Source organism: Anolis sagrei, chromosome 1 (assembly GCF_037176765.1).
Source record: "Anolis sagrei isolate rAnoSag1 chromosome 1, rAnoSag1.mat, whole genome shotgun sequence".
Lineage (NCBI taxonomy): Eukaryota > Metazoa > Chordata > Lepidosauria > Squamata > Dactyloidae > Anolis > Anolis sagrei.
This window is the reverse complement of record NC_090021.1, coordinates 95,071,890-95,087,564: the sequence shown is the minus strand read 5'-3', so window position 1 is coordinate 95,087,564 and position 15,675 is coordinate 95,071,890. Positions and strand designations below refer to the sequence as shown.

General features: G+C 40.1%; 1 protein-coding gene across 2 annotated transcripts in view; it reads right to left on the bottom strand.

Moving 5' to 3' along the window:
- The window catches only part of PDSS2 (decaprenyl diphosphate synthase subunit 2), a 96,677-nt gene extending 82,103 nt beyond the window's left edge, over positions 1-14,574 (bottom strand). For both annotated transcript variants that reach the window (XM_067467318.1, XM_060753124.2), the window contains exon 1: positions 14,161-14,574. In XM_067467318.1, the coding sequence (XP_067323419.1) occupies positions 14,161-14,450 (290 nt within the window). In that variant the 5' untranslated portion in view covers positions 14,451-14,574. The remainder of the gene's footprint in view (positions 1-14,160) is intronic.
- Positions 14,575-15,675: the final 1,101 nt, after the last annotated feature.

The window sequence follows — 15,675 nt, the reverse complement described above, 5'->3', positions numbered from 1 at the left end:
AAGAATACTAAAAGTGATGTCCAATTACTGTATTATTCATGTGACAAAACTAGTTTTTTTTTAAAAAAAACAGACAGATTTAATTGCAAAACTGATTTTTGTTAAAAAAAATCCTGTTGATGGAGGGGGGGAGGAGAGTCTAGCTCTGAAACAAATACACTATTATGGTATGTTGAGATAAGACTCGCACCACCCACACAAGCTGTAACACAGGCTAATAGTTTATGTGCTGAAAGAATTACACCTCCCACTACCGTCCATCTGTTTAAAAGAATAAATCACACAAACATGAGCATTCCCACTAAAAATGTGTACACTTCAACTTCTAACAACCAGCCATTTCACTTTTGAACTAGAGATAAGAGATGAATCCATAGTTTCAGTGATTTAGCTGCACTCTGCGCTGAAATATTTTTGCCAGAATGAAAAAAAATAGTGGTAGTAATTTGGAGGCAGAGTCCTACTGACAATAGACTCTTCAAATATATTTTTTCCAAAATATTGTATTTACAATGTATCAGACAAAACCAATCCAGAACATCTGGTGGCAAAACACATTTCTTTTCTATAGCAGACAGAAAAGTAGGGAATTATTTAGGGGGAAATGTAGAAAAATCCAATAGGACTTTACAACTTCATGAGGAAGTGAGATCTAAACCACGTAAATACAGGGGAAAATAAACTCTCCTAGTGAAATGGCAGTACTTGTAGAACATTTCCATACATCCAATATGGTGCATGATTTCGATGCTATCATCATGATTATCCAAGAGCAGCACTATGTATGTTAGATGCTATTATGGTATTGATTTCCCACACCCAAGCTCCATGGGCTACCTGTCCTTAACATGAAGACATTTTCTTCTATTCTTCCCCAGACCCTTCTTGAATTCACATTAGAACATTCAATGATTTCTGAAGGATTTCCTTAGATGTTAAGATTGGCAAAGTATTCCCTCTTCATAGTGCCATGGAGTAGCACGACATCCATGCTTACCATCTCCATCTGGGACTTACCCCTCCCTGCCATGCAACTCCCTTCCAGAAGATGAATCTATATAAATATTTAGATATTTCTAAGTTTTGATTTTAGTACATGTTTTATATTAATTGTTTACTGTCCTGGAACTGGTGAAGAAGGCTGGGATAACACAACTGCCTCTGTTTAATCATAAAAGCCCACTCCAACTTCTAAAGCAAAATCATCTGGGACTTCATAGGGTCTTCGAAATGAGCCTTTTATGGCACAACGGCAGTGGCAGTCTTCATTCACAGAATTTTGAGAGATTGCTTCATTCATAATTTTGCAACAAAGCCATCTTCCACTCTGTCATGTTTTGCAATTGCTTTTTCTATCTTTTTTTCTTATGAGGAAAAAATGTTAAATAAAAAATTGAATAGCTATACAATGTCCTCTATCTGAAAGAACAAATATGCAGTCGGCTCTCTGGATCTTCAGGGGTTTAGGTTCAAGGGCCTTGTAGATGGCAAAAAACACAGGTCGCCATGCCCCATATTATTGAACAGCAATAGCATATCCATGTACATCCAGATGCCACCATTTAAGATATGGGTCACAATGATCTGCAATTGGTTTACATCACAGGTGAAGAGCCTAAGGATTGGAAGGGCCTACTGTTTTACCTCTTAGATAACTCTAGTTACCTTGGATGGAAGGAATGATAGAATTTTAGGATGATAATGCATATCACTCTGTTTCTGGGAATTAGCATTATCCTCAACACTTGTACACTCTGACTTTCCCCCCACTAAATCCAGATTACAGAATGCTACAAAGAGCAAACAAGCTGTGCCTCACTAAAGACACATGAAGACAAGGGATAATATAAATAATTCCAGAAAAGGTTTAAATAAATATTCATTTCCTAAAACCTACATAATTATATTTTTACTGCACTGTGGAATCCCACAATACAGCTAGCAAAGTAGCTATCTACATGACTATACTATACACCATATCATACCCACACACAAATGACCAAGTTACCATTTGTGGGGAAAATGCATATATTTTAATACATTTTTACAGTTAACAACTGGTAAAAAAAACCCAACTACAACATTTCTGATATATTTCTCATGTGCATATTCCTCCCTGAGAGAGAGCAAGATTTTCAAAGGTGGAAAATTTAAGTAACTTGCGGTTTTGGAAATGTTAGTTTCCACAGCAACCAGAATAATTTTCTTTATATAGCATTATCAACAGATGGCAAAAAAAGTGGCCACGTTTGTTTCTTTCCCAGATTGTCAATGAAAACTTTAGTCCTACATAATACTGCTGTGTTATTAAATAATCTAGCCATGCTAGCCACAGAATCTATCCTAGACAAATACAATTACATCTGTATTTTCTTTCATACATACAACTCTAACAGAGCAGGCTCACTCTGTTCACAGTCTTCTTTGGAAAAACTACTAAAGACATCCATTTACCACTTGGCATACAAGATATAATCGCATTTGTACATATTGGAAGTAAAATAGCATATTGCAGCTGTAACAGTTTATTTGCTATGTATCTTTTGTACTTAATTTTGCCCAGTGAAATAATTTCTGAATTCAAATCCTCTCAGAACAAGGGAAAAAAACCAGAATATTTGTGGGATGAGCTATAAATATCATTATAAACAACATTTTTAAACCAGTATTTTGAAATTAGAAAGGAAGTACTAGCTATATTCATGTGCAACAGCACATGGAAGAACAGCAATTCCAAGCTTATGATCTATTCCTTCTTTACCTTCTTTTTTGTCTGCTGTGATTTATGAAAAACCTTGTTTTCTCAGGAAACCACAGCTTACCAGCATATGTTACTATATAGCCTAGTTGTTTTGTTTTGCTATCCATCATGATCATAAAACAGAATTTACTCTTTATCTGTGGTCCTTGTTTGTGGGCAAGCCATAATATTCTGTATTCACATAAAACGTCAAGATGTTATTTTGATTATTCATTCCATACGTCTATGGTGGTAATCCATCCTATGCAATTTAGGATACATTTACTCATGCCACTTATGCCAAGGCTGCTCTGGAATGGAGTACTTCAAATCAGCCCTTGGGAAGTCCACACGAATGGCCACCAGGTGATGGGAAGGAGTCCATATTGCAGCCCTCCAGCCACTTCAGCAACAGGGGAACGTCTACACTGCCCAGTGGCGCTAAGCCCAGTTCAGTAGTACTGGCTGGCCATCATTTCTTTCACTGTTTTGTCTCCACTGTAGTAGCAACCATGGGACAGAAAATTGCTCATGGTTCTTGCTCATCCGTAGTACTGACACTGGCTAAATTGCCAGCACAACTCAGAGAGAGGAGGGCGGAAAGGAGGGATCACCTGAGTGCCAGGAAAATGGCAGAGGGTCCCAAATCAGAGACAGCCCAACTGTTTACATGTTGCCAAAATATAGTTGAGCTCTGGAACCTGACTTTGAGTAACATGGTAATGTAGGGCAAGACCACATCAGACCATTAAGTCCATTTACCTTCACCTCACCTCATTTGGCCCGTGTACATAGGCTGTTATATTGCAATTACTAAAAACTAACAATATGAGATTATATATTATTCTTACATCAAAAAATAGAACTCAACATAAACTGCAGATAATACCATTATAAAAGCAACATCATAAAATCGCTTAAAAGCAGACTGGAATTTTAAAAAGTCTTTAAGTCTTGTTTAAAAAACAACAAATAACAGCTCACAGATATACTTGGTTGGATCCATAGCAAATGTTCCACAGATGGGGATCACATACATAAAAAGGTATCCATCAAGGTAATATTTCCCATTAGTGGGCAAGAGAACAGGGCCTCCAATGCTGAACATAAGAGTAAGACTGATATACAGGAAGATAAATTTTCTTTAAGGCAATCCATTCAGTGCCCTAAAACTGGACCAGACACAAATAACCAGCATGACCAGCATGGAATAGATGACAATGTATCCAGAATATCTAGCTCTAATGAGTATTCTCACAATTGCATTCTGAACTGGAGCAGCTAAACCATTTGTAAGCAAATGGTAGCCCACATTACAGTAATATAGCCTAGACATAAACAACAGTCAGTGAGGTGAGACCTCTTTTCTTTATAAAATTACAGTTGACAAAGCAAACAAAGATAGCCAAATCCCACCTAGCCATACTTGCACATTCACATGTAATACAGAATATGGGAGGACTCTAGTCTGCATATCAGGAACTTAAAGAAGAGTGCATCCTATCATGTATCATGCTCCACAGTTGATGGTGATGGTGGCAGGCCTAGCAGCTGGTGATGGAAGTGTTAATGTAAGTCTTAGTTCTAAAGGGCTGAGTAATCTGTAAATCAGAGTTTACGGGTGAAAGAAATTAAGGGTAGAGGCATGCAAGAGATAGGTTGCAGCTAGATGTTAATGGATAAGGAGGTAACCTTGGGACTGATCTTTGAGAGAAAAGTATTTGTCTTATTTTGGTGGTAGATGCTGCTGGTTTTCCCCCAGGTTTGTGGATTTTCAGTATCCTGACCTTCTCCTGAACTCTTGGAACTCCAGAACCTTGAATCTCTGTACTGGCTTTTGATTACTCTTGATATTTGGACTTTACTCATTGAACTCTTGGCATTTGACTGGACTCTGTGACTACGGTGTAGTGATTGCTATCAGTTTTTGTTTTATATTCTGTGGCTGAGTGCTATCTTTATATTTTGTATTTTGGACTATTAAAACAGCCAGAAATAAGTGCTGCTTTAATTAAACAGTTTGATATAAACTGGGTGTTTGTTTGCTTCATTTCTGCCTGTGTGCCGGTAGCGTCCTAGCAATGTGACACATCCTAGAATCATAGAATTATAGAATCATAGAGTTGGAAGAGACCTCATGGGCCATCCAGTCCAACCCCCTGCCAAGAAGCAGGAAAATTGCATTCAAAGCACCCCCGATAGCCTCTGTTTAAAAGCTTCCAAAGAAGGAACCTCCACCACACTCCCGGGCAGAGAGTTCCACTGCTGAATGGCTCTCACAGTCAGGAAGTTCTTCCAAATGTTCAGATCCAAGACATTGGAAAGATAATGACCACTATCTTATATTGGTTATACAGTTGGCCCTTTGCATTTGCCGATTTTACTTTTGCAGATTTTATTATCAACAAATTTGATTAAAATATTCTTTCTGGGACTCTGTAGGTCCTCCAGGGCAACTGGAAGACCTAGGGATTCCTAGGGAGGCATTCTGTCAGGCAAAAGAAAGAAAGAAAGAGAGAAAGAAAGAGAGAAAGAAAGAAAGAAAGAAAGAAAAGAAAAGAAAAACACTCATTAAAAATTGCAGTTTGTTCACTTTCACAGTGACCTTGTGCCCCAACCTCCATGAAAATGGGGGACCTACTGTATACCACCACAAGTACATGACATGATAAGATAAAATCTCAAGAAAGCATTAATGTTCTTCTGGGGCCTGCACTTTTTTCATTCACAAGGAATAGAGGGAGAGACTCCCACCATGGGATCTCATGCACCTACATGCAGGTCATGCTCACACACACATTTTTTTTTATTTTTAAAAATCAGAAGTGACTTCTGATCCTTCTAGATTTTTCCCACAGTAGATACAGCTCCTGGAGGAACCTGAAAATTCAGCAACTGCTTCTTTGGCTCCTAAATTACTGAAATCTTATCCAGTTCATTTTCATCTGTTTCCAGGACTACAAGCACTGGCACTCTGGTCCTGATATTTACAATCTTGTTCCAAGAATCTTTGTCTTTTTTACATTAAAGTGGTCTTTAACAGTTCTCTGCCCTTCAAAGCCCCTGCAATTTCCCTTTGAGGAAAATGACTGAAAAGATTAGAGGAGGAATCTGATGAACTTGCAATAAGGTGAAAAATTACTGGTTTAAGAATTATTTGTTCATTCCAAAAATTAAAACTAGACATTGTAATGTTACTAGAAATATTTCTGCTGAGTATTATTATTAAAGATTTGGATTCTAAATGATAACACCACCAAGATTATGCTTTGCTCAAATTTGGAAACAGACTGAAGTGCTGATGATGGAAGAATGGATTGTTCCACTTGCTGAATTCAGCCAAATGGACAAATTAATGTCATTTCTAAAGATGCCAGGTGAAGACTTTCTGAAGGCTGGAAAAATGCATAAATATTGCAAGAAAGAGAATCTCTAATGATGTAATTAAGCTGTGGTTATGGCTTTTACCAGCTTTAGTGAGATTATTTATTAGATTTGTGTTGGTGGAATAATCATTTTTTTCTTTTCCCTCTCCTATATTTTGAATGTATATTATTTTGTGGTAATATAGATTTCTGGTGTTAAATATATATATATAGAGAGAGAGAGAGAGAAGAAAAAGATTAGAGGAGACATACCTTTTAGAAAAGTAAAAAAAAAATCTGTTTCAGCAATTGGCAAACTTGAAAAAGAAAATTATATTGAAAATAAGCATAAATGAGGAACTGATATTTCCACAGATCCAGGTTTAACATCAGTTGAAGGCATATTAGTACATTTGTACTATTTCTGGGATTTCTTTTGGAATATTAATTTAATTTAATGTAGTTAATGTATTTACGCACGGATATCAATAGAATCTAATTAACCACAAACCAACATTTTTTTTTCATCAGATATAATTTTTGATCATTCTTATAGAGTTTTCGCACTAAATTCAGATCTGTGTTTATTTTTCTCTATCACATAGTTTTTGCAATGAGGCTAAACAAATAATTAATGCATTTACACATTGATATCAATTAGATTCTATTGATATCAACGCATAAATGCATTAATTACTCAATTAGCCTCATCACAAGAACTACAAATGATAGAGAAAAAATAAATACAGATCTGAATTCAGCACAAAAAATCTTACAGAATGACCTAAAATTATATCTGATGAAAAATACTTGCTGGCTTGTGTAATTTTGTCCTTGATTTACATTAAATTGAAAAGTACCTCTTTAAAGCAGAATTCCATCTAAGTGGAATATTCTGTCTGAGAGTGTAGTGGAGTCACCTTCTCTTGAAGTTTTTAAGCAGAGACTGGATGACATCTATAGGGGGTGCTATGATTGTGTGTTCCCACATGACAGAACAGAGTTGGACTGGGTGGCACGTTTGGTCTCTTCCAACTCTACAGTTCTGTGATTCTCTAAGGGTGATAGTGTATTTTCACCCCCAACAACTGGGAAAGCTCTAAAGCAGTACAAATCCATTAAATTGTTCTGCTATTATCCCTACAATTTAGGAAAACTATTATGGAAACCTCACTCAAGTACAAAACATGAGATCAAAAGATGGAGAACGACAAAGATATATTGGGAGTGCAAATGCCTTAAGTGCCAAAAGAAAAACACATGTTAGTTTCATTGATCCACATCACTGAGATTAAACACCAGTTTTAAGCCAATCCCAACAGCTTCCAGGAAGTAGTTTTGAAGCTCTTTGAACCACAATTCTGTCTATGGAAAAGAGCAACATGCAGATCAAGCAAAACAAAATTATAGGTACGGTTATCACAATCAATAATACACTCCAGTTTTCTTTCTGTGACTTGAATATGTTTAATTTAGTATTTGCTTAAAAGAAAAAAATATCTTATTTATTAAAATTATAGTTTGTCCTATACTTAAAAAATGAAGTATTATTTTATTTTGAGAGTTCCATTTTAACCTTTCCAAAAAAGTGAAATAATATTGCACCAAATGTTGTGCTTATTATTCATTTAAGCATGCTCTTCCCCACTTTTGTTCCTCCCGTGGCATTATAGCTACTTTATTTTAGAGCTGAGCAGTTTTATGAAGGCTTTAATGGAAGGTTTCCTCAAATGTGCCAGTATGTGCCTGCCTTCTAAATCCCTCCTAAGTCATTGAACAAACCAAATCTCTGTATGAACATGAAAAGATCATTCAAAATGCACACAGCTAGCCAAGGGCACCAAGTTCTGAGTAGGCTCCACAGAGTAAAACAAGTTTAACTTTGCAAGGAACAGAATCTGTCTATTTTAGGAGTTCATAACAGGAAAAAGTAAGGGGAAATTCAAAATAAGAAAGCCACCTAGTTTACAGAAAGCTAATATCTGCCAGCTGTCAGAAGTGATTTGGCTGAAACTTTCCACACAACTGCTACCATAATATAAGAACACAACTGCAAAACTTCAAGCAGCTTTGCAAGATCTGGAATGTCTCTAGGGTGGGAATGGAATACAAGGCAAAATTAGGCTTATCATAGAAGAATTTGGCTGTATCAAGAGCCAAGTAACTTCAGAGATGCCCAAACAGGAAAGGTTCCTCTCTTTAACTGCCAAATGTAAATCTAGACTAGTGCAGCTATTCCACACAATAGACAAAATGTTATGGCCTAGAATAATAGTGACCTAAAACAGGCTGTAGTCTTTAACTAAATCGTTTTTTTCAGTAAGTAACTTTGTTAACTATCAACACAGTATTATTCATTTCCTGTTTAATTCAAGCAAAAGATAATTAAATCTATTCCAACCATGGATGTGTTATTTTGGTTTTAAAGGACCATTTCTTGCGCAACTGTATCTCTATGCTGGTCTCCCCTTGTCAAGAATATACATTTTTTGGCAAAACAGCAACATGCCCTCTCCTTTTACAGCTGTGGTTCATTAACTCACCTTTAATGAATATACATTGCCTTATTTTCATTTTTCCTGATTTTAGTATTAGTCTAGGACTTCAACAAGATTTTGAAAGAGAAATTGATCTCTAATATAAACTTTTATCTCTGTCATAAATATTTTCTGTCATAAATATTTGAAACACTTGCATGCAATTAGAGATATGGCAGCAGTGATGTGATATTTGCTGTCAAAAAGGTTGCCCAAATGACGTTTTGCCACCACATGAGATGCATGTCCCCATGGTTCACTGAATGCTATTTTAAGCTGAGGGTCCTTCCAGACAGGCCCTATATCCCATGATCTGATCCCAGGTTTTCTGCTTTAAACTGGATTATATGAGTCTGCACTGCCAGATAATCTGGGATAAACAGAAAACCTGGGGTGAGATCCTGGGATATATAGCCTGTCTGGAAGGGCTTTGAGATGGAAAGACTTATTTTATACCTGATATATTGTTATGCCTTATTGTTCATCTGTAAGAGAATTCCAGGCAATGACACATAATACTTTCCTATGAGAACATTAGAGCATACAGAATTTAATTCCTAGACAACAGGAAAAGATTTTATTGTAGCTACCTGACTTTTTCCACCTAAATAGTTTAAAGATACCAGATCCTGTTTTATCTTGGAAGCTATGCAGAGTCAGGCCATCAAGTAATACCAGAGGTGTAGGCTATATATCAAAGAAAAGAAATGAGGAACTACCTCTGTGTCTTCCCTGCTTAGGAAAATCTTGTAAAATTAATGAGATCACCACAAGTCTACAGGTGACTTACAGGCAGGCAGGCACACCAGAGCTTTTCTTTTCTGTCCTCAAAGCATCTAAGTCAGTGGCTCTCAACATTCATAATGCCGCGACCCTTTAATATCATTCCTCATGTTGTGGCGACCCCCAACCATTACATTATTTTCACTGCTACTTCATAACTATAATTTTGCTACTGTTATGAATCGTAAATATCTGATATGCAAGATGTATTTTCATTCACTGGACCAAATTTGGCACAAATACCTGATACACTCAAATTTGAATACTGGTGGAGTTGGGCAGGGGATTGTTTTTGTCATTTGGGAGTTGTAGTTGCTGGGATTTATAGTTAACCAAAATCAAAGAGCATCCTGAACTCCACCAATGATTGAATTGAACGAAACTTGGCACACCGAACTCCCATGACCAAGAGAAAATACTGTTTTCTAATTGTCTTTGGCAACCCTTTGACACCCCCTTGCAACCCCTCCAGGTGTCCCAACCCCCACGCTGAGAAACACTGTTCTAAGTGGTCACCAAAAAAGCCTGCTTGAGATCGCACTGCTAGTCTCATTCTAGGAAAGGAAGGACATGGATTTGAACAGAAAGCCATGAAGGAAGTGAATGAGATCCTCAAGTGTAAAAACATATAATTAAATACTAAAGGCAAAATCATCCAAGCCATAGTATTGTCAATTTCTTTATGGACTTGTAAAAGTTGGACAGTGACACCAGCTGACTGACAGGGGGGGAAAATCAAGTAGTTTAACATGTCCTAGAAGAGAGTTCTACAAAGACCTCCTGTCCAGAAGTAGTTGAGGTAATTAATATATACCTGGTTCCAGAACTGAGTGTAGTTCTAGGCATCTACAAGAATTCTTTCGGTACTATATACTGACATACATGACTGCTGCAGCATAAACTTTATTGGTGATAAACAATTCAGAGACAATATACAACACAGAAGCATTCAAGCCCTTTCACTGATGGGCCCCAAAGGCAAAGGTAGATTTCCCCCACCCCACAACAAATTTTACCCAGGCGATCCCATGGTCAAGACCAATGGGTTATTTAGTGCAGAAGCCAATGAAGAAATCAAAATAGTTTAACACCATGCTAGTTCCCTATTTGCTGTTGCTGTGTGCCTTCTGACTTATGGCAGCCCTACGACAACTCTATTGTGGGAGATTTTTTGGCAAGATTTTGTCATGGATAACTTAGAATGCAATGACGAGGAGATGCTGGTAGAAGGCTCAGCAGCTGAGCTGGAGCCCAGCAGTGCCCAAGCTTTGAAAAAGTCCCCATGGAAGGAGCAACTACTTCTCAGCCTGTATAACAAGTGCACGCAAGTTCCTCTGAGCAAGCTGAGGAAGAGTTAACTGTTTCAGCTTTTGCAGACCTGCGAAGAGAGAGGTCTTGGCTGTGCAGATCCTTGAGATTAGCTGAGAAGAAATCCATCAAAAGCTAACACTGTGAATTTAAGATTTAAGGAGCTCAGGGATGGCACCTTGTTGCTGGCTGAACCATTAGTTCTTGTTATCTTGTGTTTCTGAAATCTGGATTTACCTTGAACCTCAGCTGACGGATTCTGATTCAACCTTGTACTCTGGACACTCTAGCATTCAGCTTACAACCCTGGAATAGACATGCATCTTCTTTGTTGTGTTATCCTCTTTGCTGGACTATCAGCTTGACCTCGGACTATTGATGAACAACTCTGCTGGTATTTGGGAGTCAGAGTTTGTGACATTTATTAAGTGATAGGCTGCTTTTAGTTTCCTCTGATGCTGAGAGAGTGTGACTAGTCAAAGTTTGAGGCCACAAGAGACCCATGAGCCACATTTTCCACACTCCTGCTGTACACACTACATACCTTATTTTCCTAAGATAGTAATTTTAAAAATCTGTTTCTGTGCATTTTGACAGTTATGTTGGTACAGTTGGCTAGACAAGTCTCAGAGATTACTAAACAAGATTTTGAGGAGCAGCAGAAAAACTCCTGTTTCTGGCATAGTTCCTTGATACTCTATATAAGTAGCAACTAAAACTCTACACTACAGACTGCAGAGTTCACCAATTAGCACTGAATTCAGACATTTTTTAAATTTAGTTCAGTCTAAATCAGGAATGGGCAAACTTCAGCCTTCCAGATGTTTTGGACTTGAACTCCCAGAATTCCCAGCCATCTTACCTTACCGGCAACTCAATCAAGTTCCCCAAAGAGAGGCTGCCACAATAAAAGACTTTGAAGATAAAAGGAGTAAGGAGAAGACATTTCAAATATAAAAAAGTGGAGCTATAAAAAATAAATATTTTCCATCTTAATATCATGCTTTTTCATTTCAAAAAATAACATTTTATTTACCATGAAGATAATGAACTAGATGAGATGGACAAACTGACCATGCTGGTTAAGGAGAAGTCTTTGATCAACTTCAAGCAATATTGGGACTTGTCCATTATCTTTTCCCAATAATGATGGGGGCAGCTGTCAAAAGTAGTCAACAGTAGTATACAGTTAGTTGTAGTAGCTACTAGTGGTGCACACTGTACAATGAATGCAGTTTACACCAAGTGAACTGCCATGGCTCAATGTTATGAAATAATGGGAGTTGTAGTTTGGTGAGGCAGCAGCACTCTTGGGTGGAACAGGCTAGAGACCGTGTAAAAACTACAATTCCCTTGTTTCCATAGCATTGAACCATGGCAGTTAAAGTGGGGTCAAACTGCATTTATTCTACAGTGTAGATGCACTCTAGAATGTAGCTGTGTAGTTTTTGCACAATATATCATAAAACCTTGCTCGTTTGTATGATTACTACCTTTCTATCATGTTACCTTCTTCTAGGCCAGTGGTTCTCAACCTGTGGCTCTCCAGGTGTTTTGGCCTTCAACTCTCAGAAATCCTAACAGCTGGTAAACTCGCTGGGATTTCTGGAAATTGTAGGCCAAAACACCTGGGGACCCAAAGGTTGAGAACCACTGATCTATAGCTTTGACTAGCATAGAGAAGGCTTCACACCCTTGTGGTGTTTGTTTTGTTATTTATGCCCCTGTTCAGAAGATTTCGTCTCACTTTGGCCCCTTCCACATTGCCCTCATATTCCAGGATCCGCTCCCAGATTATCTTCTTATCCCAGATTATCTGGTAGTGGAGACTCGGGGCCCTCCCACACATCCATATAACCCAGAATATCAAGGACGATAATCCACAACTCCATGTCAGGAGTGACATGAGAAACTGCAAGTTGCTTCTTGTGTGAGGTAATTGACCATCTGCATGGACATTGCCTAGGAGATGCCTGGATGTTTTACCATCCTGTGGGAGGCTTCTCTCATGTGAAGTTGTTGACAAATGGGAACTCACCCTGGTCCCTGGATTCAAACCGCTGACCTTTCAGACAGCAGTCCTTCCAGCACAAGGGTTTAATCCATTGTGCCACCAGGAGCTCCACTATAAGGATTAGTGGGAAAGCTTCATCAGACACGCCTTTTCCCCATGATAACATTTCCAGGAGTGGGAGATTTCGCTGACTTCCTGTCGTCTCGCCTTTGTTCTTAACTTTATGATTTAAGTCAGATGTTTATAACTTGGAAACTGTCTGTATTTGAACGGATGTCACAATGAGGAGGGAGCAGATTTGTTTCCTGCTGCTCTGGAGACTAGCGCCCCTTCCACACATCTGTATAAAATCCACACTGAACTGGATTATATGGCAGTGTGGACACAGATAATCCAGTTCAAATCAGATATTGTGGATTATTTGCCTTGACATTCTGGGTTATATTTGCAAATGCAGATTAACTGACACAGGAAAATGGAATGCCTAGACAACAATACCGGACAGCATTTTTCACAAGGAGACACTATGAATTTATATTTCAATGATTTGTTTAGTTTTTATTATATGTTATGTTTTTAATTAGTATATTTATGAGCATATTAGTATATTTGTAAGCATTGAATTTTTCCCTGTTAACTGCCTTGAGTCGCCTACGGGCTGAGAAAGGTGGTATACAAATACAGTGAATAAATAAATAAATAAATAAATATGGCTGTGTGGAAGGCACCCCAGGACACAAAGTAGCAATGGATTCCTAGGGCCTTTCTACACAGCCCTATATAATCCCAGCGCAGTGGGTTAAACCCCTGTGCTGGCAGGACAGGTCGCAGGTTCGAATCCGGGGAGAGTGCAGATGAGCTCCCTCTATCAACTTCAGCTCCTCATGCAGGGGACATGAGAGAAGCCTCCCACAAGGATGGTAACACATCAAGACATCCAGGCATCCCCTGGGCAACATTCTTGCAGACAGCCAATTCCATCACACCTGAAGCGACTTGCAGTTTCTCAACTCACTCTGACACGACCCAAAAAAAAATCTGAGTCAAGCGGCTGAGGGGGAAAAGGAAGGGGCCTGAGGCTGTTAGGAATGGTGGGAGTTGAAGTCCAAAACACCTGGAGGGAGGACCCAAGTTTGCCCATGCCAGTTCTAGAGGCACCATAGGGCTCTTTTGTTTGATATTTTCAAATTGAATCCATAGAAATTGAGTGGGATCTCATGCCTTGATATTCTGGGATATAGGGTGGAAGGGCCACTAGACATTGGAACCAACTGTGGACTATGCTGTCTGGGAGCCTGGCAGAGCGCCCTTCTCTGGCTGGGTGGCCATCTGTCGGGAGGGCTTTGGCTGTGGCCTCCTACCTGCCAAGGGGGCGGCTTGGGGCTGGTGCTTGCCCCTCCGTGACTCGGTTACCTGGCGGTGTCGAGGAGCGGGTGCTTGGTGCCGGCCAGCTTGCGCACCTGCATGGCGATGTTGCTGAGCTCGTCGCTGAGGAGGCAGCGGAGACTCATGAAGGAGGTCGGGTAGCCCACGATCTTCTCCGCCTCCGAGACCACTTTGCTCCAGTGGGAGCCCGAGCGGGGGGAGCCCGAGAAGAGGCGCCGGGCCTGCCTCGCTTCCCTGCCTCCTCCTCCTCCTCCTCCTCCTCCTCCTCCTCCTAGAAGGGGCCACCAAGGCCTGCGGGGGAAACTCCAGCGCAGCATCTTAGCCGGCGCCGCTTGACCAAACTCCCTCCGTCCTAGCAGCCCTCCTCACTCCTGCTGAGGGAACACCTCCGCTCCATGGAGGCGGCCATCTTAAGTGTCGCAAAAGCCAGGCGAAGAGCGCGTGCTTTGCTTTACGGCTCCCTCTGGCGGGCGGGGCGGGGCGGGGCGCCTCGGGCAAGGCGAGAGCCAGGCTGATGAGCTTCTTCTTGTGCCTTGTGGGTGGTTTTTGGAGCTGAGGTCTTCAAGGCACCTGTTTTCCCCAACCCTCTGAGGGAGTTGTCCTAAACCAGAGTCTGCTTGAAGGCACATAATTAGAAAAAGTTGGCCATTTCCGCTACCTTGGCAGCCAACTCTGTACAAAAGTCAACATTGACACTGAAATTCAACACTGCCTGAGCTCTGCGAGTGCAGCATATTTCCAAATGAAGCAGAGTGTTTGAGGACCGGGACATCCGTAGAGATAACAAGATGCTTGTTTTTAAAGCTACTGTCCTCCCAACACTGCCATACTCCTGTGATATGTGGACAGAGGCGGCCCTAGGTAATTTTCAACGGTAAGCAAACAGTATTTTGCCCCTCCCCCCCTGCCCCAACCAATCACTGATATATATTTTCTGTTCGTCGTGGGAGTTTTGTGTGCCGTATTTGGTTCAATTCCATCATTGGTGGAGTTCAGAATGCTCTTTGATTGTAGGTGAACTATACATCCCAGTAACTACAACTCACATATGTCAAGGTCTATTTTCCCCCAAGAGCGCCTCAAGAGCACCCCTGGGCAAAATCAACTATACTGCAAATGCTTACTTTGCATAATGGGTTGAGCTGCCCCTGAATGTGGACTATCTACAGACGTCACATGCAACTCCTGGACCGAGCCCATCAGCGTTGCCTCCGAAAAATCCTGCAAATCTCTTGGGAAGACAAGAGGACAAATGTCAGTGTGCTGGAAGAAGCAAAGACCACAAGCATTGAAGCGATGGTCCTCCGCCGGCAACTCCGCTGGACCAGCCATGTTGTCTGAATGCCTGCCTACTGTCTCCCAAAGCAGTTGCTCTACTCCGAACTCAAGAACGGAAAACAGAATGCTGGTGGACAGGAAAAGAGATTTAAAGATGGACTCAAAGCCAACCTTAAAAACTCTGGCATAAGACACTGAGAATTGGGAAACCCTGGCCCTTGAGCGCTCCAGCAGGATGCCAGCTGTGACCAGCAGTGCCGTAGA